The sequence below is a fragment of the Ovis canadensis genome, chromosome 15 (genome assembly GCF_042477335.2).
Source record: "Ovis canadensis isolate MfBH-ARS-UI-01 breed Bighorn chromosome 15, ARS-UI_OviCan_v2, whole genome shotgun sequence".
NCBI lineage: Eukaryota > Metazoa > Chordata > Mammalia > Artiodactyla > Bovidae > Ovis > Ovis canadensis.
In genome coordinates, this window is record NC_091259.1 from 39,988,983 (window position 1) to 40,011,964 (window position 22,982).

General features: G+C 46.1%; 1 protein-coding gene across 1 annotated transcript in view; it reads left to right on the forward strand.

Annotated features, from left to right (window-relative positions):
• The window catches only part of SORL1 (sortilin related receptor 1), a 167,040-nt gene that overhangs the window by 31,705 nt on the left and 112,353 nt on the right, over nt 1-22,982 (forward strand). Inside the window, exons 4-7 of the mRNA XM_069554212.1 lie at nt 1,677-1,838; nt 3,480-3,547; nt 9,100-9,280; nt 22,287-22,388. Coding sequence (XP_069410313.1) covers nt 1,677-1,838; nt 3,480-3,547; nt 9,100-9,280; nt 22,287-22,388 — 513 coding nt within the window. The remainder of the gene's footprint in view (nt 1-1,676; nt 1,839-3,479; nt 3,548-9,099; nt 9,281-22,286; nt 22,389-22,982) is intronic.

A 22,982-nucleotide genomic window follows, 5' to 3' on the forward strand; every position in this document is an offset into this window, starting at 1 on the left:
TCCCCCAGTAACCAAGATGGTTTCAGAGCAGGAAGATGGGCTATGTCATTTCTAGCAGGGGGGGGACACTTCTATACCCCAAATTATGATGGTCCTTTTAGGGTCATCATTGTTTTTTATCACTGTGCTTTTGGTGCGGATAGTTTCTGCTCTCACAGTGTTTATTATCCTTTAGAGTGAGATTTAATTAGGCTTCTTCAGAGTCTGGAGTTTGACATTAGATGCTGTGGAGGAAACAACACATAAAACCGGCCCCCCGGGGAGTTTTCAGTCTGGATGTGGGGAGCAAGCGGGAGGGAACAGGAGCAGGAACCTATGGCAGCCACGTGCAGACAAGCGCGGCGTGTTCCTGCAGGCTGGGGCTCTGAGTGCTGAACGGGTTCTGAGCTGAAGCGGGGTCTGGAGCGGGTGGGCTCCATTAGGGAACGAGTCTTTGGCCTGACTCCCGTGCATCGTTGATTTCTGGGACGTCCCTGGCTGGCTGGCCGGTGGCGGCGGCGCTGGGTCCCTCGGCTCTAGGTTTGGTTCACAGTCGGCCTTGGAGCCGCGCTGTGCTCCTGAGAGTGGGGCCGCCCTCCAGCCGCGCGCGTGCGTGCGTGCGTGTGTGCGCGCACGCACGCACACGCAGGCCCAGCCACCTTCCGGGGGCGGCCAACCTCATTCCCTGACATTCCCCTCGGGCCCTCAAGACTGTCGTCATGCCAGTGCTGTGTTTCCCCTCTTCTTTGGTTCTCCAGGTCAAACTACCCTGGCCGCGGCGTGTTCCTTCCCTGTGGGCGTTTTGCCTGCACTATGAGGCCTAAATCTTCCGTGGAGTTACGTCCTGTTCCCCAAACTGCAGCTCATCTGTGGCCTGTGCTGTCTCAGGACTCTGTCCTGGGTTTCTCAGTTACTCTCATTTCCCCTTGAACTGGAGCTGGCTGTGGGCATGGCCCTCTCCCACATCAGGCTGGAAGGTGCTTAAGAGGAAGCATCATCTGTTTTCTCTGGGGTACCTCCGGCATCTGGTCCGTGGGGAATATTCGGGGCACATTTCTTCAGTGGAATTGCTTTGATCCTTTCCCCTAGAGAACTCTTTAGGCTGGTAGTCCCTTTCCAGCCAGATATGTTCAGAGTCGCTCACCCATGTGGGAGCAAAATAAGCTGAGCCCCTGCTCGCCCACTGGTCCCCAGGGTGGGTCTGCCGGCCCGAGTGCAGCTGAGTCCTCAGAGCTGCCCTGTCACCTGGCACCAAGGCACGACGGGGAAGCTCAGCTTCCTGGGTGGGCGTGATGTCGGATATCCTTCTGGAAAGGCCTGTCAGAGTATGCACGGATGGTGAGCAGGCCAGTCCACGTGTAGCCAGTCTGGAGAGCAACCCTCTGACCAAGACTGGTGACCCCGCTGAAGAGTGAGAAAGGCCGAGTCGGTGGAAAGAAAGGATGGAAAGGCTTGATTAGCTTTATTACCTGGATAAACAGGAGCACCGTCTGGGTTCACTTTGGCCTGTTCACACCCTTCCTTTGCCAAGGCTTGTGTTGTGTACACCAGAGTCTCTTCACTGGCAGCAGATGGCAAGAAAGCCACATTCAAGGGCACACCCTGGCCCTTGCTTGCATGGGGACTCAAACTGGGTTGAGGAGGGGGCATCAGGGGCCTGGCCAGGCCTGCTCTGAGCCCCTCTCCTTTCCTCGCAGTACATTTTCACAGATGCTTATGCTCAGTACCTCTGGACCACGTTCGACTTCTGCAACACCATCCAAGGCTTCTCTATCCCATTCCGGGCAGCCGACCTCCTCCTGCACAGCAAGGCCTCCAACCTTCTCCTGGGCTTTGACAGGTCTCACCCCAACAAGCAGGTAAGAGAGCTTTGGGAATACAGTCAGGTAGTGCTTCCAGAGGTTTCTATTCTGCCCGGGTGGTTCGCCTATCCTTTGGGTGACCTGTGCAGCTACCATTTCACTTCCCACGGCTACAGAAAAATATATCCCCCTGGAGCTCTTGGTCTGCGTCCCGGCCAGGGAGTGACACCCCCCAGTGGCCCTGTTAGTTATCCATCAGGCCCTTCTCACTGCTCGGGCATGTCTCTTAGTCCTGGGCGTAGATTGGGGCTCTGGAATTGGATCAGAGAGCTAGGTAGAGAAGGCTGATGGCAGTTCTGCCGGGACCTCTTGTTGAATTTCTGTCCTGCCTTTCCAGTCCTCGGCCTTCAGCATACTGCCCATGCCTGTCATTTAGTTGATGTTGTTGTTGTGTAGTCGCTAAATTTGTCTGACCCTTTTCCAACCCCATGGACTATAGCCCGCCAGGGTTCTTTGTTCAGACAATAATACTGAAGTGGGTTGCCATTTCCTTATCCAGCAGTTCTTCCTGGATCAGGGATCGAACCCATGTCTCCTGCATTGCAGGCAGAGTCTCTACCACTGAGCTGCCAGGGAAACACTTATTTGATGTTACCATTAACTTAAATATTCTCCCTGTGTGTGTGTGGGCACACACATATGCGTGTAATATAAACGTGTACATTTTCCTCCTTTAAGCAAGTTTGAAAGAAAGGTGAGAGATGAGAAGAGAGCCCAGGTAAGTTTCTGTTTCAAGGTTGAAACTTGCCACGTTAAGAGTATTGATCTGGCATAATTCTATGAAACCTGTCAGTCCTGTGGGATTGGGTTCACAGTGAGTTTCAAATGGCTGTGCTCAGAGGAACCTTGGAACGATTCTGTTTGTTTGCAGGTTTTAACCAAAACATGACCTGTTTAATCCTCACTTGCCGTAGGAAGTAACCCAAGCTTGGGCTGGGCTGGTTTACCAGTATAGGTGGATGATTGTTCTTTTCGGCCTCCTGTTTCTCACTCCCTGGTCCCCAGGACCACAGGAACCCTCAGTTTTTGTCTTTGGAAGTCGAGGGGCTTTTGCAGAGATTGGCAAGTCAATTTCTCCTGGCCACACCTCGTGTATTCAGGTGATTCCCTTCGGTGCTCTGATTCTGCACAGAGCCAAAGTCCTTTCCATTCAGCTCTCATCGCTGTGGCCTGCATGGGTTTTTAAAGACACTGTTTCTCAGATGAGAAGTACTGGGTTTAATCTTTTTGCTTTAACCGCCACTTGAGGATCTTAAGTAACATGTAGGATTGGCCAAAAAGTTCATTCAGGTTTTTCTGTAAGCTGGCACCAACAACCCAAATGAACTTTTTGGCCAAGCCAGTATAATTTCTGATAATCTGTAAAAGGAGGAGACGCCCCATTTGTTTTTCCTTCCTTCCGATACAAAGGCATTGAGACCTTAGTGACTGTGGAGAAGAGCACAGAGGTGATCTATCCTGTCCTCCCCACCCTTGCTGGCATGTGGGTAACCGAGCTGGCCAAGGTGATCTTGCCTGTCTTCACAGGTGGCATATTGTGAAGGGTGGGGATTTCCATGGTGTGTGCTGGCCAGGCCATTCAGGGATCATATGTTGTGCCTCTTGCATCCTGACTACTTGTCGCTTTGGTCTTTGCAGCTATGGAAGTCAGATGACTTTGGCCAGACTTGGATCATGATTCAGGAGCATGTGAAGTCTGTTTCTTGGTAAGTCATGCCATCTAAAAAATTAGAATTATATAGTTTCTTTGCTTCAGCTTCTCGCTCTTCCATGCGGGGCGAATCTGCCCTTCTCCAAAAAAGGTGAAGTGTCTGGTTCAGGAAATACACATTCCAGGCCCAAGAATTAGAACTGCAAGTGTAACAGGCTCACCATGGGGGTGAGGAAGGAAGGTAACTTGTGGGAGGAGTGACAGAACCTTTGCATTTTCCAGTCCATCAGGGAATCCAGGGGACTCTTGAAGCTCTTGCATGTATTATAATTTCTAAAATACCTTCATTTTTAGAGCATCATATCCAAAGTCGGGGTTTTTCTCTAAAACTCATTTGTTCATTCATAACATTTTTTGAATGTCTGCTGAACACAAAGCATGCCAGATGCTTTAGGGAGTAAGAAGCTGAATAATTGATAGATATAGTTATTAAGGAGATGGCAGTTTAGGAGAAAAGGAAAGACCTTTTGTGCATATTAACACACATCATGAAAGAAACACAAAGTCCCACAGACACAGCACAAGAAGCCAGAGGTGGGTCATCGTCCTTCCAGATGGACCATAGACAGCTCTACAGAGGAGGTTACTGTTGATCCAGGATGTGCACACCAGGTAGGGCATGGCTGTGCAGGACAGGAATTCCAGACGGGATCAGAATGGCTCATAGCAGAGATGAGGCACTGTGGTGCTTGGGCAGAGAACTCTGAATCTTATCCTTGGACAGTGTATTCGGCGAAGTTCAGAAAACGATGTTGGTATCAGAACCTGCAGGGCTTGATAAAGGAATTTGGACTGAATTCTGAAAGCAGTGGGGAGCCTTTGTCAATTTTTGAGAAGGAAAGTGAAATTAACATGACTACCCTTTAAGAAGCACAGTTTTTTTCTGGTTTTAGTCACTTCTCATCTTTTACTATTACCGAGATGGTGTATATAATCTTTTTTTTTTTAAAGGTTTTTTTTGTGTGTGTTTGTTTTGTTGTTTTTGATTTTTTTTTGGCTGTGCTATGCAGCCTGTGGGATCATAGCTCCCTGACTGGGAACTGAACCTGCCCCCTTGGCAGTGAAAGCATGGAGTCTTAACCAGTAGATCACCCTATATAGGGAGCTCCCTGTAGTCTTCAATTTGTGCATATGCAGATGAATGTGTAGAATAGATTCCCAGGAGTGGACTTGGAGGGTCTGTGAGGAAAGTCAAGCCATTCACACCTGGTAAACTTGTTACCTCTTGATCTTCGCTGCCCCTAATTGGCTCCACTCGTATGGTCTTCTCCATTTCCCCTTTTCACTTTCTAGGTGCTCAGGTCAAAAACTAAGTCGTCCTGGATTCTCTGTTGTTTCCTGCTTCACGTTCAGTCCATCAGGAAAGCCTGTTGGCTCTGCCTTCAGTATATATGCAAGATCCGCTCCCCAGCTACTGCTTTACTCCAGACCACTGCTGTCCCTCACTGGTCATCCAGCTGGACTTCCTGCTGCTGCTTTTGTCCTTCTAACATTCTCAGAGCATGGCCATGTTAGAAACAGGTCAGATCAGGGGACTTCTCTGGTGGTCCAGTGGTTAAGGACTCATCTTGCAACATAGGGGAAGTGGGTTCCATCCCTGGTTGGGAAACTAAGATCCCACATGCTGTGGGACAACTAAGCCCGCACACTCTGGAGCCTGCATGCTGCAACTAGAGAGTCCATGTGCTGCAAAGAAAGATCCTACACGAGGCATCCTGGATCCTGCATGCTGCAGCTAAGACCTGATGCAGTCAAATACATACATACATACACATTAAAAAAGAACCAGGTCAGATCATGTTCTTCTGCTTCGAACGCTTCTCTGTGTCTCGTTTCTCTCAGATGAAATGCCTGCTCCAGTCCTACTGCGGGGTTTCTGCACTTGCCGTTTCCTCTGCCTGGAAAGCTTTTACTGAAGACACACTTGCTCCTCTACCTCATTCAGGTCTTCTCAAATGACTAACCTTCTAGGTGGGGGTCTTTCCTAAGGATCGTATTAAAATTGCAACTATGCCCCTCTCAGGCCCAGTCTGCCGTAGCCTGATCTGTTCTTTTCTAGCGTAGCACTCATCACATCTTAATACACTCTTATTATGCTTGTTATTTGTCTTTCTTCAATAGAATAAAAGTTCCAACAGGGCATGGACTTCTGTCAGTTTTGCACTGATATATCCCAGGTGAATGGATCATTGAGATTGTAACTTTGCCAAATTTCCTATAGAAAGCGTCAAAATGTTCACTCATTCTCAACAACATAGAATTGTGCCTTTTTCCAGTCAGTCTTTTAGTGTCAGTTTAATTTTAATATGCATTTTTCTTTCTTTTTAAAATTTTTTTGTCTTTTGGCCACACCATGTGGCATGTGGAATCTAGATCCACTATTGGAATTGAACCCACATACCCTACATTGGAAGCACAAAATCCTAACCACTGGACTGCCAGGCAAGTCCCTGCATTTTTCTTTTTATGCATGAGTTTGAACATCTTTTAACTAAGTAAGGGTCACTTTTACTTCTTTTTGGGGACATGTCTGTTCATGCCCTTAGCCCTTTTTCTATTGGATTGTTCATCTCTTTATTATTGATTTCTAGGAGCTCTTTATATATTTGAGATTGGTCCTTTGTGATATGAGATAGGTTTTATGGATGTGTTCATTTGTATTTCCCAGTTTGTCCTTTTTCTCTTACATGTAGTTTTATCCTCTTTATATGTTGTCTCCCATGAGATGTGGATCCTGTCTGCATCTTTTTGTTGTCACTTTGAAGAGGAATGTCAGTGAGTTCTTTATTTCTTCCTTAGTAATTAAGGACAATAAAGAAGGATAGAGCAGAGAGGGTCCTTAGAACTGGGTATCTTCAGTGGACTTCCTTGTTACAGAAGGCAGCTGTTTCTGACTTTTTCATTATTTTCCTTGGGCAGTGGTTGTAGAATCAGTGAAATTATAACCACAATCTCATCCAAGTACAGCCTTTATCCAAGGAATACCATTAAAACTTTTTTTTTGCTTTCTTTGAACTTTAAAGGGACAAATTGCTCTATTTTCAGTTTAGAGAATCATATATTAAGAGGGCAAACCAGCAGGATTATTAAACAGAAAAACTTCACATCTGGGAATTTGTGTTGTACCTTCTGCGTCTGTGCAGACATGCAGATAGTTATCTTAGGGGAAAGGGCTGGCCTGGCTTATTGTAGATAATTACATGTCTGGAGTCAGGAAATTTCAGGCTGTTTGGGGGGATTTTCACCTAGGACTCGCCGTAATAGGTGAGTGCGTAAGCTAACCTCTCAGAGAATAACGGCACCCTTTGTTTCACAATGCTTGGCAGCCTGGGAGCAGCAGCAGTGAGGAAAAACCAGTGATTCATGTTATCCAGAGCTGGAGATTGGCAAGACGGGACAGAGGATGAGCCATGGGGGCAGGTTCCCGAGATGGCCCCCTGCAGCATCCCAGAAGGGCTATGAGGCGGGGGAGGCCAGGCAAGGACCAATGACTGTGCTCAGACACAGAGCAAGGCTTGGAATTTCCAAATGAGGGGAAAGAGAACAGTAAGTCCAGGTCAGTGAGCCTGGAAAGTGGGAGGCCGGTGATTTCCAAGGACAAGAATTTGTAGGGGGAGCAGCTCCGAAATGGGAGGTTCAGATGTGGAATACGAAAGAGAATTGGTATGAAAGTCACAGCTCTTTCCATCCCTAGCTGTTGGCTGCTGGTCTTGGTTATGAAAGTATAGTAGGCATGAGCTCTGCCTCAAGATATCTGAATAAAGGTCCCTTCCTCTCTGCCTTTTTAAAAATATCCTGTGTGTTGTAATTTGCATATCCTCTAGGGTAGAGGAAGTACTTTAATCAGTACTTCTAATTGTGGAAAGAGAACATGTCCTCCCCCACCCCAGTCCCACTGTGCAGACAGAGCATCTTTTGATGAACATGAGTTTCTCATGTTGATACAGGCTGGTTTCTCTAGTGTCCAACCAAGACCCCAAATTGTAGGGCCAAAGGGAAGTCTTACCCCCTGCCCCACGATGGGAAAAAAGCCTGTTTGTTTTTGTTTTGTCTCTCTTTTCCTCCTTTCTTTTCTTTTCCTTCCCTTCTTGCCTTGGAACTTGCTCTTTTTTTTCCCCCTTGATACGCAGAATCTTTTAGTTGCGGCATGCAAACTCTTGGTTGTGGCACGTGGGATCTAGTTCCCTGACCAGGGCTCGAACCTGGGTCCCCACCCCGGACCCCCACACTGGGAGCACGGAGTCTTAGTCAGTGGACCACCAGGAAGTCCCGGAAACTTGCTTTTGACAATGCATCTTTGAAGGAATTTCTTGTCATTGCCTTCATTATCCCGAGAGCCGTCGTGCCTACAGGACCGTACAGAGGTGTTTGCAATGATTAACATTAATGAGTCCTTCTGCTTCTGTTTGGGCACCACTGCATCCTCGTGTGCCCTCTCTTCCAGTTGTCTTCAGCTGTTTTGCCCACTTGCTGAAAGGTCCTCCTGGCTTCCATGTTTCTTGTGCGTGTCAGGAAACTCGGGCAGGTTGGCTGTCCTCCCAGGCTGCCCTTGGGGGCCTTCTTTGGGGGCACACCAGTGCAGAGATTCTTCTCTGAAGTAGTTTGATATGATCACTCTATGGTTTTCAGTTTGGAAGAGCTTCTGTATCATGTCCATGGATCCTTGCAGCAAAGATCTATGCAGCTAGGAACTTGGTAGGATCAAAAGAAGTGTAAGACTTGGCCTTTGAAGGAGTATGTACTCTGTCTAGGAAGCTCAGATAGAAACATTATGGTGGACAGTGTAATACAGTGGGAGAGAAATGAGACTGTGCGTAAAGTGAGGAGTCCGATCCCAAAATCCGCTTAATCGAGGTGTCTACCTTTGTTTGAAACTCATAAAAAAGACTTGGAATTGAGTGCTACAGAGATACATTGTTAGTTTTGGGAGAAGGGAGAAGGGCATGAGGGCTTGGGGCTGGTGCATGGGGATGACCCAGAGAGATGTTATGGGGAGGGAGGTGGGAGGGGGGTTCATGTGTGGGAACGCATGTAAGAATTAAAGATTTTAAAATTAAAAAAAAAAAATTAAAAAAGAAGGTTGGGGGGTAGGTCACCGGTTCCTCCTGTGGTTTCCTCTAGAGCTGTTCCACTGAGGACATAGCATCCTGGGGACAAACGTTCCTTCATTCCTCTGCGGTTCACAGCTTGAGGCCAGAAGCTTGGTGACAGCCTCATGCAAGCAGTTCGTTGTTCACTGGTTCTGAAACACTTCCTTTCTCTTTTTCTTCTGTTCCCTTCACTCCAGCACAGCCCAGGCTTGCCTGGAGCGAAACGCAGGCTGCCTTGTGAACAACCACCCAGCAGAAGATACTGTGCACAAGTGGCAGTTTCTTCCCCTCTTTCCTGAGCCAAGGAGCCACCAAAGGGCTGGGTTTGTGGCACAGAGAGCCGCAAACACTTGCAGCTGCCACCACAGTGGCCCCGAGTCCTCACTGATGGTCTGCATGGCAGGGCCTCCATGCCTCAGCGTGGAGATGATGACAAGCACTTTGTTTTTTCTTCCAGGGGAATCGATCCCTACGACAAGCCAAACACCATCTACGTGGAACGGCACGAACCCTCTGGCTATTCCACGGTTTTCCGAAGCACAGACTTCTTCCAGTCTCGGGAGAACCTGGAGGTGATCCTGGAGGAAGTGAGGGACTTCCAGCTGCGGGACAAGTACATGTTTGCCACCAAGGTGGTGGTGAGTTGAAAGCATTAAGGATTCAGCTGCTTTTGTGTTTCCTTTCTGAGGCTGGGCATTCTGGGATCAGGCTGGGAGAGGGGTTCATACAAGCAGAGATGTGGGGGTGGGGGTTGATTGTAGATGCTGGACATAGATGGACTTTCCCAAGGGGCCTGGAAGGTTCTGAAAGGTCAAGGGGTGGGAACACTTATGTAACCACTCAGAGGGTCTCTGGGTGCTAGGAATTTGGTCTTTTCCTGGTCTGGGCATCCTTGACAAACACACATTTCTTTGAAATCCCAATGGAAGAAGACAGAAAGGAGGGATGAGGCTAAGTGGCTTTTTTCTTTAATCCAACTACTGAATTCTCTTCAACTCAGGCCGATTTCTTTGGGAGGTTTGGACACATGTTCATCTACATGGCTAATAGAATGTGTAGTTATTGGCTAGTGGGAGTTAATGCTCTAAGAAAAGTAGTAATTAAGCTTCCAGCTGTCAGTAAGTAGCTTAACTCTCAGCCTTTGGGAAAATCTTCTCCTTGATTTTATATGTTGAAGCCACATGCTGAAATGGAGGGCTTGCTCATTCAAAACCACAGTTGATTATTTAACGGGACTTGCCTTGCAGCTGTATCAAGTTGCAACCATACTTCCCCTTGAGTAAAGGAAAAAGCCAGGCCTGGCCAAGAGTCAGTTGGGCTGCTCTAGCTGGAGGGAGGTGAGCTCGCTTTCCTAATGCGTTTTGCGGCTGGTGCCTGCTTGACCTCGGGCTCTGACAGTCTCCCCTGTGCCTGGGAGGTTACTCTTTTCGCTGTTAAACCTTAAGGGCTAAAACCAGATGTCATGTTTTCCTTCAGGTTCTCACTTATTTATATGATTGGTAGCTGGCCAAGCAGAAGCAGGTCAGTCCCCTTGGTAGGTTCTAGGGTGGAGAGAGGATCTCCCCTAAAGGGAAAGCAGGGAGTGAGGTTGAAATCGGGAGGGAAGAGGCGAGAGGCTGAAGGCCAGAGGGGTTGCCCCTTACACACCTTGAACAAGGCTTTTTAAAACCACTAAACTACGGCAGATTTTCTTCTGACAGGCTGTTTGCCTTGAGACACTCCCTGGATCATTTGCTTTCTGCCTTGCCTGTCTCTTTTATGCACACATACATGTGCGCAGGTACACAGAGCGGCCCAGGAGCACAGGCATCCTTGAGTTGCTTGGGGCTGGGATGTGCTGGGAACGCGGAGGTGAGAGGTCAGGCCTGAGGACTGATACCTCCAGTTGTATGGTGCCTCATAGGTCTTTTTTGTTTAAATTTCTTGGGCTTGTGCCTTCTGTGATTTTAATTTCTTAATTTTAAGGCCCAAGGACTGATTCTCAGATTTCTTTTACAGACGGAGTCGAGTGGGGCTAAGGTAGAGCATTGTCTTGCATTCCTTTATCCCTATTATTTCTAGATCTCACACCCAAGAATAAGATATATCCCATTTGGGGCTTTCTGTACTCTTCTTTCTGACCTCAAAGCCGTCTGTTTTGCAGACATAGCTGCTTTGCCGAGTGCCGATGGTGATTACTGTTTCTGGCCAGTGGTAGGACCAGGGGCCATGTCTGTCTGAGCCACACTGATACGGTACCCAGTATTTTGCACAATGCTTGATATATAACATATGTACAATAGAGTTGAACAAATCTTGGCCTAATGTAGAAAGATTAGGCTACTGGGCTTTTTTACTGGGAGCATGGGATGGGGTTGGGGGACATTAACTTATTGGTTCTTTTATTATAACTCTCCCCTCTTGTGTGTGGCTTATTGATTTACATGGTATCGGTGGCAAAATTGTAGTTGTGTTGACTTCTTCCTTTAGCAGACGGATGGACCACCAGATTCCAAGGCCAGTGGTGTTAGCTGGAGGTTCCAGATGAGACGAGCTAGGCTACCACCTGGAAGTGTTGTCTTAGGATCACCTGTGGCAGCATCAGCAAGGGCCCTGGTTAAAAATGCAGATGGCCTGGCCCCCATGCATATCTCCCCCCGCCCACCCCCCTGAGAATCCCTGGGGTGCCCAAGAATCTCTAAAATTTGAGACATTCTTCCCTGAAGCCTTGTATATGCAGGAGCTTTCAGCAGTAATTATATCATCAAAGGCTCATTTCTCAGTGGATAGGTTGAGAGAAGAGATGCCACTGGCAGTGGATGATAAAATAGGTATTTTTCTGCTTAATATATTCGAGTCTTAAGCCATAAGGATATATGACATCGGCCCTGGTTGGATCACTCTATCAGTAGGCATGTTGGGGTCTGCACCTCCACCTTCTTATCCGGGGTGTTCCTAGCACTGTAGGTGCTGGATTTTGGGAATTCTGAACAACTTTAAAGTTTGTTGTTGTTCAGTCTAGCTCTTTGTGACCCCATGGACGGCAGCATGCCAGGCTGCCCTGTCCTTCACTGTTGCCCGGAGTTTTCTCAAACTCATGTCCATTGAGTCGGTGATGCCACCCAACAATCTTGTCCTCTGTCGTCCCCTTTCCTCTGTCATCCCCTTCTCTTGCCTTCAGTCTTCCCAGCATCAGGGTCTTTTCCAATGAGTTTCCAATGAGTCAACTTTAATGCTAACTGGATTCAAATCAATTTAGGAAAGCTAAGAAAATAATTGCAAAATGACAGAAAATTGCTTTGGGGTGATTACCTTTTTTACTTTTTTCCAGCAATGTGACTGATTCCAATTGCTTGCAAGTTAGTTTTTTAGAACATGTCAGGGCAGCCAACCAGGTTCTGGACGGGGGTTGGTTTCCAAGTCTCCAGAACCCCCTGGGGCCCTCCTGGCCTGGCTCTTACTTCATGAGTGCTTTGTATCTGATGCCCATCAATTTTTTTTTATTCCTTTGTTTTTGACATGAAGTTCATATGCTTACTAGTCCACACCAAATGATAGGGCCTTTAATAATTTGTGCCCCCATGAACTGCAGCCAGCCATGCTTCTCCGTCCATGGGATTTTCCAGGCAGGAATACTGGAGTGGGCTGCCTTGTTTCCTCCAGGGGGATTTATTATTTACTTGGCTGTGCAGCATCTGAGTTGCAGCATGTGGGATCTTCCAGTTGCAGGAGGCAGAATCTTTAGCTGTGGCATGCAGACTCTTAGTTGTGGCATGTGGGATCCAGTTCTCTGACCAGGGATCAAACCTGGGCTCCTGCATTGGGAGCACGAAGACTTAGCCACTGGACCACCAGGGAAGTTCCGATGGGGCCTTTAAAGCAACAGAGAGGCACCTCTGCAAAGGGACTAACATCAGTTTGTGAACTTGGTGAGACACAGCTGGTAGGTGCTTCCTGGAGGTAACAGTAGTTGCCAAAAAGTTGGAAGGATGTGAGGCTTGGCTGCTTCACTCTCCAGCTTCACTCCTAGCCTCTCCTGAAAGGCAGGCTCAGACATTTCTTGCCCAAAGTGCAGCAGTGCGCCAGTGCCTGATGCGTGGGCTTGATGGAGTCTCCTCTCTGTTCTTACAAGTGATGGCAGCCGCAGCTTGACAGGGTGCAGACGGTGTTCTTGGGCAGCCTTGGCAGACCATGCTCTTTGGTTTTGTCAGTAAAGTTTTATTGAAACGAGGCATGCTCATTTGCTGTATGTCATCCATTGCTGCATTCATGTTAGAGTGGCAGAAATGAATTGTTGCATAGAGGCGGGATGGCCCACAAAGGCTAAAATACTTCTGAGTGGACCTTTACAGAAAAAGTTTGCCAGCTGTTGTTGTAGGGGCAGGATTCTGTTCCCCTTTCAGTTGGCGTTAGGCAGCTAGAATCCTCTGGTGCAGGAGCGTGCACTAGATGAACCTGCAGTACATCCCCCGAGAGCTGAGGTGGCAGGCCTCCCTAAGTTGCTGTGCCCTTTACATGCCATGGTCTTATCTTTGGGAGGCGTGTGTGTGTGTGTGTGTGTGCGCTCAGTTGCCTCAATATGTCTGACTCTTGCGACCCCATGGACTGTAGCCTGCCAGGCTCCTCTGTCCATAGGATTCTTCAGGCAAGAATACTGGAGTGGGTTGCCATGCCTTCCTCCAGGGGAGCTTCCCGACCCAGGGATGGAACCTGTGTCTCCTGCATTGGCAGGCAGATTCTTTACCACTGAGCCACCTGGGAAGCCCAATCTTTGTGATATCATGGCTCATTCACACATCTTGCATGCCACAGATTTCCTGAGAGAACTCAATTGTGCTTTCACTATTCTGACCAACCAACCACTAATTTCACTATTGGAAACCAACTTCTAACCGTTATGCTATTTTTAAGTCCCTAATGCTGATAGAGTTAACAGAAAAACCTAGTAATTGCCTCAGAATTGTGGGCTTCTACATGAGAGGTTAACTGACCACAATTGAAGTGTGACTTTTAGGATAACCAACCAAAATCCAAGCATTGACAAATTATTTTAATTGTGACATTGCTTAAATGTCTATGTTCGGATACATTTAAGCAATGTCATAAGCACCTAACCCTTGTAACTCCGTATACAATAAAGTTCAAACGTGTTTAGAGATTAAAAAGGAGACTATAATACCAATACATTTAAAATTGATTTTTTTATAATACCAGTATTGAGATATGATTCATATCCTGTAACATTTACCCTTGTAAAGTGTACAGTTCAGTGATTTTTAGTATGTTCATAAGCTCGGGTATTGCTCACCACTATCTAAATCCAGAGCATTGTTGTGACCTGTGAAGGAAACCTCATCAGTTCGGTTCAGTTCAGTTCAGTTGGTCAGTCGTGTCTGACTCTTTGCGACCCCATGAATTGCAGCACGCCAGGCCTCCCTGTCCATCACCAACTCCCAGAGTTCACTCAGACTCATGTCCATCGAGTCGGTGATGCCATCCAGCTGTCTCATCCTCTGTCGTCCCCTTCTCCTCCTGCCCCCAATTCCTCCCAGCATCAAAGTCTTTTCCAGTGAGTCAGCTCTTCTTGTGAGGTGACCAAAGTATTGGAGTTTCAGCTTTAGCATCATTCCTTCCAACACCCAGGACTGATCTCCTTTAGGATGGACTGGTTGGATCTCCTTGCAGTCCAAGGGACTCTCAAGAGTCTTCTCCAACACCACAGTTCAAAAGCATCAATTCTTCGGCAGTCAGCCTTCTTCACAGTCCAGCTCTCACATCCATACATGACTACTGGAAAAACCGTAGCCTTGACTAGATGGACCTTTGTTGGTAAAGTAATGTCTGCTTTTGAATATGCTATCTAGGTTGGTCACAATTTCCTTCCAAAGAGTAAGCGTCTTATAATTTCATGGCTGCAATCACCATCCGCAGTGATTTTGGAGCCCCCCAAAGTAAAGTCTGACACTGTTTCCACTGTTTCCCCATCTATTTGCCATGAAGTGATGGGACCAGATGCCATGATCTTAGCTTTCTGAATGTTTAGCTTTAAGCCAGCTTTTTCACTCTCCTCTTTCACTTTCATCAAGAGGCTGTTTGGTTTCTCTTCACTTTCTGCCATAAGGGTGGTGTCATCTGCATATCTGAGGTTATTGATATTTCTCCCAGCAATCTTGATTCCAGCTTGTGTTTCTTCCAGCCCAGCGTTTCTCATGATGTACTCTACATATAAGTTAAATAAGCAGGGTGACAATATACAGCCTTGACGTACTCCTTTTCCTACTTGGAACCAGTCTGTTGTTCCATGTCCAGTTCTAACTGTTGCTTCCTGACCTGCATATAGGTTTCTCAAGAGGCAGGTCAGGTGGTCTGGTATTCCCATCTCTTTCAGAATTTTCCACAGTTTATTGTCATAGCCACTAGCAATACTTTCTACTCCTCTCTCCTTCCAGCCCCTGGCAACCAGGAATCTACTTTCTGCCTTATGGATTTGCCTATTCTCGACATTATTATTTGCTGCACCTTGAGGTATGTGGGATCTTAGTTCCCTGACTAGGGATTGAACCCACACCCCCTGCATTGGAAGCGTTGGGTCTTAACCACTGGATCACCAGGGAAGTCCCCCTTTTAAATTCTTGATATGTTATTTCCTTTAGTTCTTTGAATGTATTTAAGATGGAGGATTTAAATTTTAGGTCCAGCATCTGGCCTTCCTCAAGAATAGGTTGTATTGACTGTTGTGTGTGTTTGCTTTTCATTTTTTGGTGGAAAACCAGATATTTTAAGTGATATACTGTGGCAATTCTTCTAAATCAGGGTAAGTCCTTCCCAGGGCTTTTTGTTGTTGCCTCTTCTCAGGATTATTGTTGCCTTCTTTGGCTTTTGTGTTGTGAGTTTCCTGCATTAATGTTGTAGAGTCTGCACCCTTCATGGGGTGTGCTGGTGGAGTCCTGACCGTTAGTGGTCAGCTGGTGATCAGTGATTTCCTAAAGTGCTCTCAGCCAGTTGTCCTTCGGCCTTTGCTGAGGGCCTCTGAGTGTGTGTTGGGGCATGCCCTCAGTGCCTTCTCCAGCTCTGCCTTAGTCTTCACTTCTTGTTTGTGTGGAGACTCAAGATTATTAACCAGACATGAGGAATTAGGCCCTTTCCATTCTTTCCTGAGCAGAACACAGACCTTCTTGCGTGTGACCTTGTAAATTCCTTGGAATGTTTCAGGGCTTATCAAGGCCTCTTATGGATATCTTCTCCCATTTTTCCTTTTATGCTTTTTAGTTCACCTTTTGTGAGCTCCAAGTGATAATGTTTCTCTGGCAGATGTGGTGTTGAAAACACTTATCACTTGTCAGCGTTTCCCTTAAATGCCCAGGCTGTAGGTCTGTGTGTAGAGAGAGCTGAGTCAGGTTATTTAAGGAGACGACCTGAGAATCCAGCTATCAAGCGAGTCACCAGGCAGATAAAATCTGACAGTCCTCTGGCTGTGGGGCATTTGGGGAGCTCCAAACCTGTTCTGTCCTCTCCTGGGCTGCTGGTTTTCATAGCAATTGTGGCTGTGATGCTGTGGGTTTCCCACGCTACTAGTACTTCAGATAGAGTAGAAGGGTTGGGATTAGGACAAGTTGAAACATCACCAAGTTCACTCTTCTTGCTGAGCTTCAGTCATTGTTTTGAATAAATGCTTCTTGAATTTTTGCAAGCTTTTTTTTTAATTTTCAGGATTCTGAAAAAGTTGATTTTGAGAATTTTTGTCAATGCTCTTGTTGTTCGCATGGATGAGTGGATTTTTAGAGTTCTTTCCTCTGTCATTCCAGAAGTGCTTTCAGTTAATATCAACTCTGCAAACTTTCTATTATTTCCACACCTACACACAAAAAAATTTTTTGTGTGCTGATATGACCTCCCCTTGTGCCTTTATTCAGTCTCCAGAGTATCTACGTTTGCTAATCTCTCTTCAACTATCTATGCACTACTTACTTTTTCTTGGACTATTTTAAACTAAATCTCAGATATATCATTTTATCTATCAGTTATTAGGTATAGATAACATGAAGGTGAATGATATTTTGCTGAAACTTTGTTACTGCTTCGAAGAGAAAGTGGCAGCAAATGTTACAGCCCAGGTGCTTCTGAAGCCAGGTCTTTGTCTGCCACGTGCCTTGGGTCCCTCATTTTTCCCACCAGTTGAATAGATCACTGAATAGATCTTTCAGCCTTCACTTGGCAAGAATATATCATATTTAGTTCCCTTCTGCTCCCACCCCTTTTTTTTGGCTATTGACTTAATCTCAAGCATAAATGTAAACTCAGGCTCTGAAATTCAGATTATTCAGATTCTTTTATTTGTTTTTTACTTATCAGAAATGAAAACACCAAATGCAAAATATCTTGCTATGAATTCACAGACCCTATAATATTGCTGTAAATTAAAACATTTAAATAATTCCTAGTTGTTGGTGAAAGTATGTGTGCTGGTGGATGTATTAACTGGAATAGCCTTTCAGGAAGGCCATTTATGCTATCTGTCAAAATGGAAAATTTGACATAGGAATTCTAATAATGCATCTTACAGATTTTCTCCTGTAGCTGTGAAAAAGGTAATTCATACAAGTACGTTCATTGAAGAGTGCTTCTGGAAATAACCTAAACGGCCATTAATAGCTGTTAAATCAGATGTCTAAGATACACTGCTGATGGAAAAAGTTAAATTGTAGAACAGTAAGATACTCTGTTAGTGAAAAAAGTGTTACATAATACCATTTCTCCCATGAGTTACACAGCCATATTTCTGTCATGATCCAGTTGTATGTGAAAAAGAAGTGTGCATGTATCAATCTGGCAATGCGTTTGGCTACTCTTAACAGACTAGAAATAAAAGCAACTTCGCCAAGACAGAGGTTTATTTTTCTCTCTTTAGTGCTGCCTAAAGCTAGGGCTGGCATGTTGGTGCCCTGGTGTTCCTGGGGACCAAGGCCTCTTTTTCTTAATTTTTTGGCCGCCCACATGGCATTTTCCTGACCAGGAATTGAACTTGTGCCCCCTGCATTGGAAGAGCAGAGGCCTAACCACTGGACCACTGGGGAAGTCCCCAAGCCTCTATCTTGCTGTTTGACCATCCAAAGGAATAATCTGCACGCTCTCCCTCACGGTCCCTGATATTTACACTAGGCTTCGAGTCTTTTGGAGTCAGGAAGAATGAGGACAGATAGAAAGGCCACAATAGGACCCCTCCCAGCTGATTCAGTCCCTTTCAACAGCTTTCCTTAAAACCCAGCACAATAGTCTGTTCATGTCTTATTGACTGGTCCTTAGTAACATGACCACACAGAGTTGTCCAAAAGAAAGAGAGCCTTAGGTTTTATTGGGGTGGTTGTCAGGGTTTGCTAAGGAGGAAAGGGCTGATGGATGTTGTGGTGAGTGGTACGTCTGTCACTGTGTAAATATACACATAGGTGGTGGCACAGAGCATCTCTGAAGGAATGGCCCAGAGCCAGTTACCAGTGGGCATTTATGAGAGCAAACGGATTTGCATTCTACCTTATACCTGTCTGTACTGTTGGATTTTTCACGAGCATACAGTATTTTACTTCCATAATAACGATAAAGAGAAATTCAGCATCAACAATGGTTTATTAAGAAATACATCTTACCATTAATAGTGTGTCATCGTTTTATTGTTAATACTTTTCTTGATAGTGGTAAAATATTACACTAACTTGTCTACGAATGCTTTGGAAGTAAACCTAACTATCCAGACTTAGGAATACTTCTCCCAGAATAAAGTGAGATGGATGTACTTAGAGGTTTTTCATGACCTCCGTACTCTTGCATTTATATCTTGCTATCTATTCTCACTTCTCAGGTCTCCCAGCAATCATCTTTAAGAACATATAACTGGTGATGGGCTTGGACTTCCCTGTTGGTCCAGTGGTTAAGACTCTGTGCTCCCAACGCAGGGGCCATGGGTTTGATCCCTGGTTGGGGAACTAAGATCCTGCATGCTGTATGGCACAGCCAAACAAAACAAACCCAAGAAACAAACAAAAGCTAATGATGGGCTTGAGTGTCCCTGAGAGAAATGGCTCCTTTCTCAGGTATAACTGCAGTAGGAAGTAGTGAAAAAACATAAAGCATAAGAAAGTGTTTCAGTGATATCTGTGTCTAGTTCCAGTTCCAGTTCAGTCACTCAGTCGTGTCCGAGTCTTTGCAACCCCATGAACCGCAGCACGCCAGGCCTCCCTGTCCATCACCAACTCCCAGAGTCCACCCAAACCCATGTCCATTGTGTTGGTGATTCCATCCAACCATCTCATCCTCTGTCATCCCCTTCTTCTGCCCTCAATCTTTCCCAGCATCAGGGTCTTCTCAAATGAGTAAGCTGTCCGTATCAGGTTGCCAAAGTATTGGAGTTTCAGCTTCAGCATCAGACCTTTTGGTGAAATATTCAGGATTTATTTCCTTTAGGATGGACTGGTTGGATCTCCTTGCAGTCCAAGGGACTCTCAAGAGTCTTCTCCAACACCACAGTTCAAAGGTATCAATTCTTCAGTGCTCAGCTTTCTTTATAGTCCAACTCACATCCATACATGACTCCTGGAAAAACCGTAGCCTTGACTAGATGGATCTTTGTTGGCAAAGTAATGTCTCTGCTTTTGAATATGCTATCTAGATTGGTCATAACTTTCCTTCCAAGGAGCAAGCGTCTTTTAATTTCATGGCTGCGATCACCATCCGCAGTGATTTTGGAGCCCCCCCAAATAAAGTCAGCCACTGTTTCCACTGTTTCCCCATCTCTTTGTCATGAAGTGATGGGACCGGATGCTATAATCTTCATTTTCTGAATGTTGAGCTTTAAGCCAACTTTTTCACTCTCCTCTTTCACTTTCATCAAGAAGCTCTTTAGTTCCTCTTCACTTTCCGCCATAAGGGTGGTGTCATCTGCATATCTGAATATTTGATATTCAGATATTGATATTTCTCCTGGCAATATTGATTCCAGCTTGTGTCTCTTCCAGCCCAGCGTTTCTCATGATGTACTCTGCATATAAGTTAAATAAACAGGGTGACAATATACAGCCTTGACGTACTCCTTTTCCTATTTGGAACCAGTCTGTTGTTCCATGTCCAGTTCTAACTGTTGCTTCCTGACCTGCATACAGGTTTCTCAGGAGGGAGGTCAGGGGTTCTGGTATTCCCATCTCTCTCAGAATTTTCCACAGTTTGTTGTGAACCACACAGTCAAAGTCTTTGGCATAGTCAATAAAGCAGAAATAGATTTTTTTTGGAACTCTTTCGCTTTTTCAGTGATCCAGTGGATGTTGGCAATTTGCTCTCTGGTTCCTCTGCCTTTTGTAAAACCAGCTTGAACATCTGGAAGTTCATGGTTCACGTATTGCTGAAGCCTGGCTTGGAGAATTTTGAGCATTACTTTACTAGCATGTGAGATGAGTGCAATTGTGTGGTAGTTTGAGCATTCTTTGGCATTGCCTTTCTTTGGGATTGGAATGAAAACTGATCTTTTCCAGTCCTGTGGCCACTGCTGAGTTTTCCAAATTTGCTGGCATATTGAGTGCAGCACTTTCACAGCATCATCTTTTAGGATTTGAAGCAGCTCAACTGGAATTGCATCACTTCCTCTAGCTTTGTTCGTGGTGTTGCTTCCTAAGGCCCACGTGACTTCACATTCCAGGATGTCCGGCTCTAGATGAGTGTGAGTGATCACGTCTTTGTGATTATCTGGGTCGTGAAGATCTTTTTTTGTACAGTTCTTCTGTGTATTCTTGCCACCTCTTGTTAATATCTTCTGCTTCTGTGTATTTATGTATAATCATAAGGATTTATATAGGGTGGCTTAAATCATCTGACCTTGATACATAGCTATAAAACTTTATTGACTTAAAGAGGGCTTTTGGAATTTATACATAGCAATTTTGGGAACTCTCTCACTCGGGTGATACATTTTGTGTTTTAATCAATCCATCATTTCTATAACCCCATACTGAGGACAGGCTATTATGCAGTTTTCAGGGTGCCATTTTGGGAAGGCAGTCTTCTGTACTTCTCTGCCTGGCTTCTTTAAAACAAACTACTTTTAACCAGTGTTCAGTGGTGGCTTGGAAAAAATGTGAGAGTGTGTGTGTACATTCAGCTGCTCAGGTGAATAGAAAAAAACTTCACCTTCATCAGCTTGCTCTTCACAAAGTTTGTTAGACATCCATGAGCATTGAGTCTTTAGCAGTTGTCATATTACAGTCAAGAAAACGTGACATCAAAAAGAAAAAGGAAAATTTGAAATCTCTATACTCTGTAGGAATTAAAAATCTGTAATAAACAGTAGCAACATAGTCGAGGGTAAGTGAAGCCAAGCTCACCGTTTCTGGCTGAGGATCCCGACATTCAAGTCGGATGATTGTCATGCCCATGAGGATGTACACACGAGGATGGGCCTCCCTGTCCTCCTAGGTGTGCAATAATTGGCCTTCAGTTTCCGGTCACAGACTTGTAGAACTGGAAAGAGACATTTAGAGCCTTTGCAGTGTTTCGTATTCTTTTTTGGATCACTGGCCCTTTTGAGAAACTTCTAAAATGTATATATCCTCCCAGCAAAGTGAGTGAGTGCATCCACATGGAAAATTTGCATGTATATTTATGGGGTTCCTGGATCATTTAAGCCCATACCCAAAGTCCTCATTCAAATCAGCTTCTCAGTTTATAGAGGGATACACTGGAACCTAGGCTTCCCTGGTGGCTCAGATGGTAAAAAATCCACCTGCAATGTGGGAGACCTGGGTTCGATCCCTGGATTAGGAAGATCCCCTGGAGCAGGGAATGGCAACCCACTCCAATTTTCTTGCCTAGAGAATCCCCATGGACAGCGGAGCCTGGCGGGCTGCAGTACATGGGGTCTCAAAGAGTCGGACACGAGTGAGCAACTAAACACACAGAAATGGGAACATAGAGAAATTGAGAGCTAAGTCTGAATCTGGCACTTTCAGACACATGAGCACGCTCCCAGCTGTGATTAGTATCCCTGAAACACAGTGTGACCAGTGTCGCGTGCGTGGTCAGCATCCCACGGAGTACCCTGTCTCTCCCAGAGAAAACATATTGTAGCAAGAGACCCTAATCGATGAGAAGGATGAAAAGACTGAAAAATAGAATCGGTGATGATTCCCTCAACTGCTGGTAAAAGCTAAAGCCCTGTGGCTCGGGGATCCTTGCGATCTAGAAATAGTAGAAAGGGGAAGAGGGTGTGTTTTGTGTGCGTATCAGGTGTGTGGCGGACGTCACCCTCTGGTGGTTTGCGGGCTGTATGTTCCACCCAGCTTGTCTCTCCAGACTCATCACACAGCCCCTCTCCCTTTTGCTCTCTGCTTAAGCTTTGGCAGCCCCCGCCCCCCTCCCCAAGCTCAGGTTCTCCCTTCACACTCTGTCCTTTCTCTTCATGTACTGCCCGGAGTGTCTGTATCTATTGCAGACCAGGTATCTAGGATAGAGTGGTACCGCCCAGGCTGCCCAGTGATGGCAGACGTTGCAAAATGTGCATTTGGGGTCACACTGGTTAGTGTTTTTAGTAGAATCAGAGGGATCTGACTGTCCTGTTTCCTTTTACACTTGTTCTGAATGATTATCATATGGTACAGTTGGTGTTTTTCTCCTCCTCTTCCTTGGCAGCATCTCTTCGGCAGTCCACAACCGTCCTCTGTCCAGCTCTGGGTCTCCTTTGGCCGGAAGCCCATGCGAGCAGCCCAGTTTGTCACAAGACATCCTATTAATGTGAGTGGGGTCCGCGGTGGGTGGGGGGGAGTGCTGCTGTCCTCAGGCAGAGGTCAGGGGGAGGGTGATGGGGGAGGATATTCGATGGAAGCTCCCTGGAGTCACTTTCTAGACTAGTCTCTATGCTTTGGGCATCTTGGTCTGTTTTTTCCCTCCTCACTTGTTGAAGTGGAGCTGAATGGGAGCCTTAATTTGCTTGAAGTGGAGAAGGATTGGCAGAGAGGTTTGGAGCCAGAGTCAATGGGCTCTGTGTGCCCGTGCTGAAGGAATGGGAGGGCAGGGACAGCAGCAGTTACTCATTAAGTACCTGCTGTGTTGGTCACAGATGGCGAGGTTCCATAAGGGGACAGGATTGGAGTCTCACCCTTTTAGAAACAGATGGGTTGGAGGGTCCAAGAACAGAGCAGAGGAAGAAACCATGTACAGTCAAAGGCCTGACTGTGCAGTGTGTGCCAGGACATAGAGAACCATAGGAAAGGCCAGTGTGAGCTGGGTCATCGGAGAAGTGACCGTGGGGAGGAGGTGGCACTTGAAGGCCTTGATGCCAGGGCCTCGTGTGATGGAGGATTAGTAGCTCAGAGGAGTATGTGATGA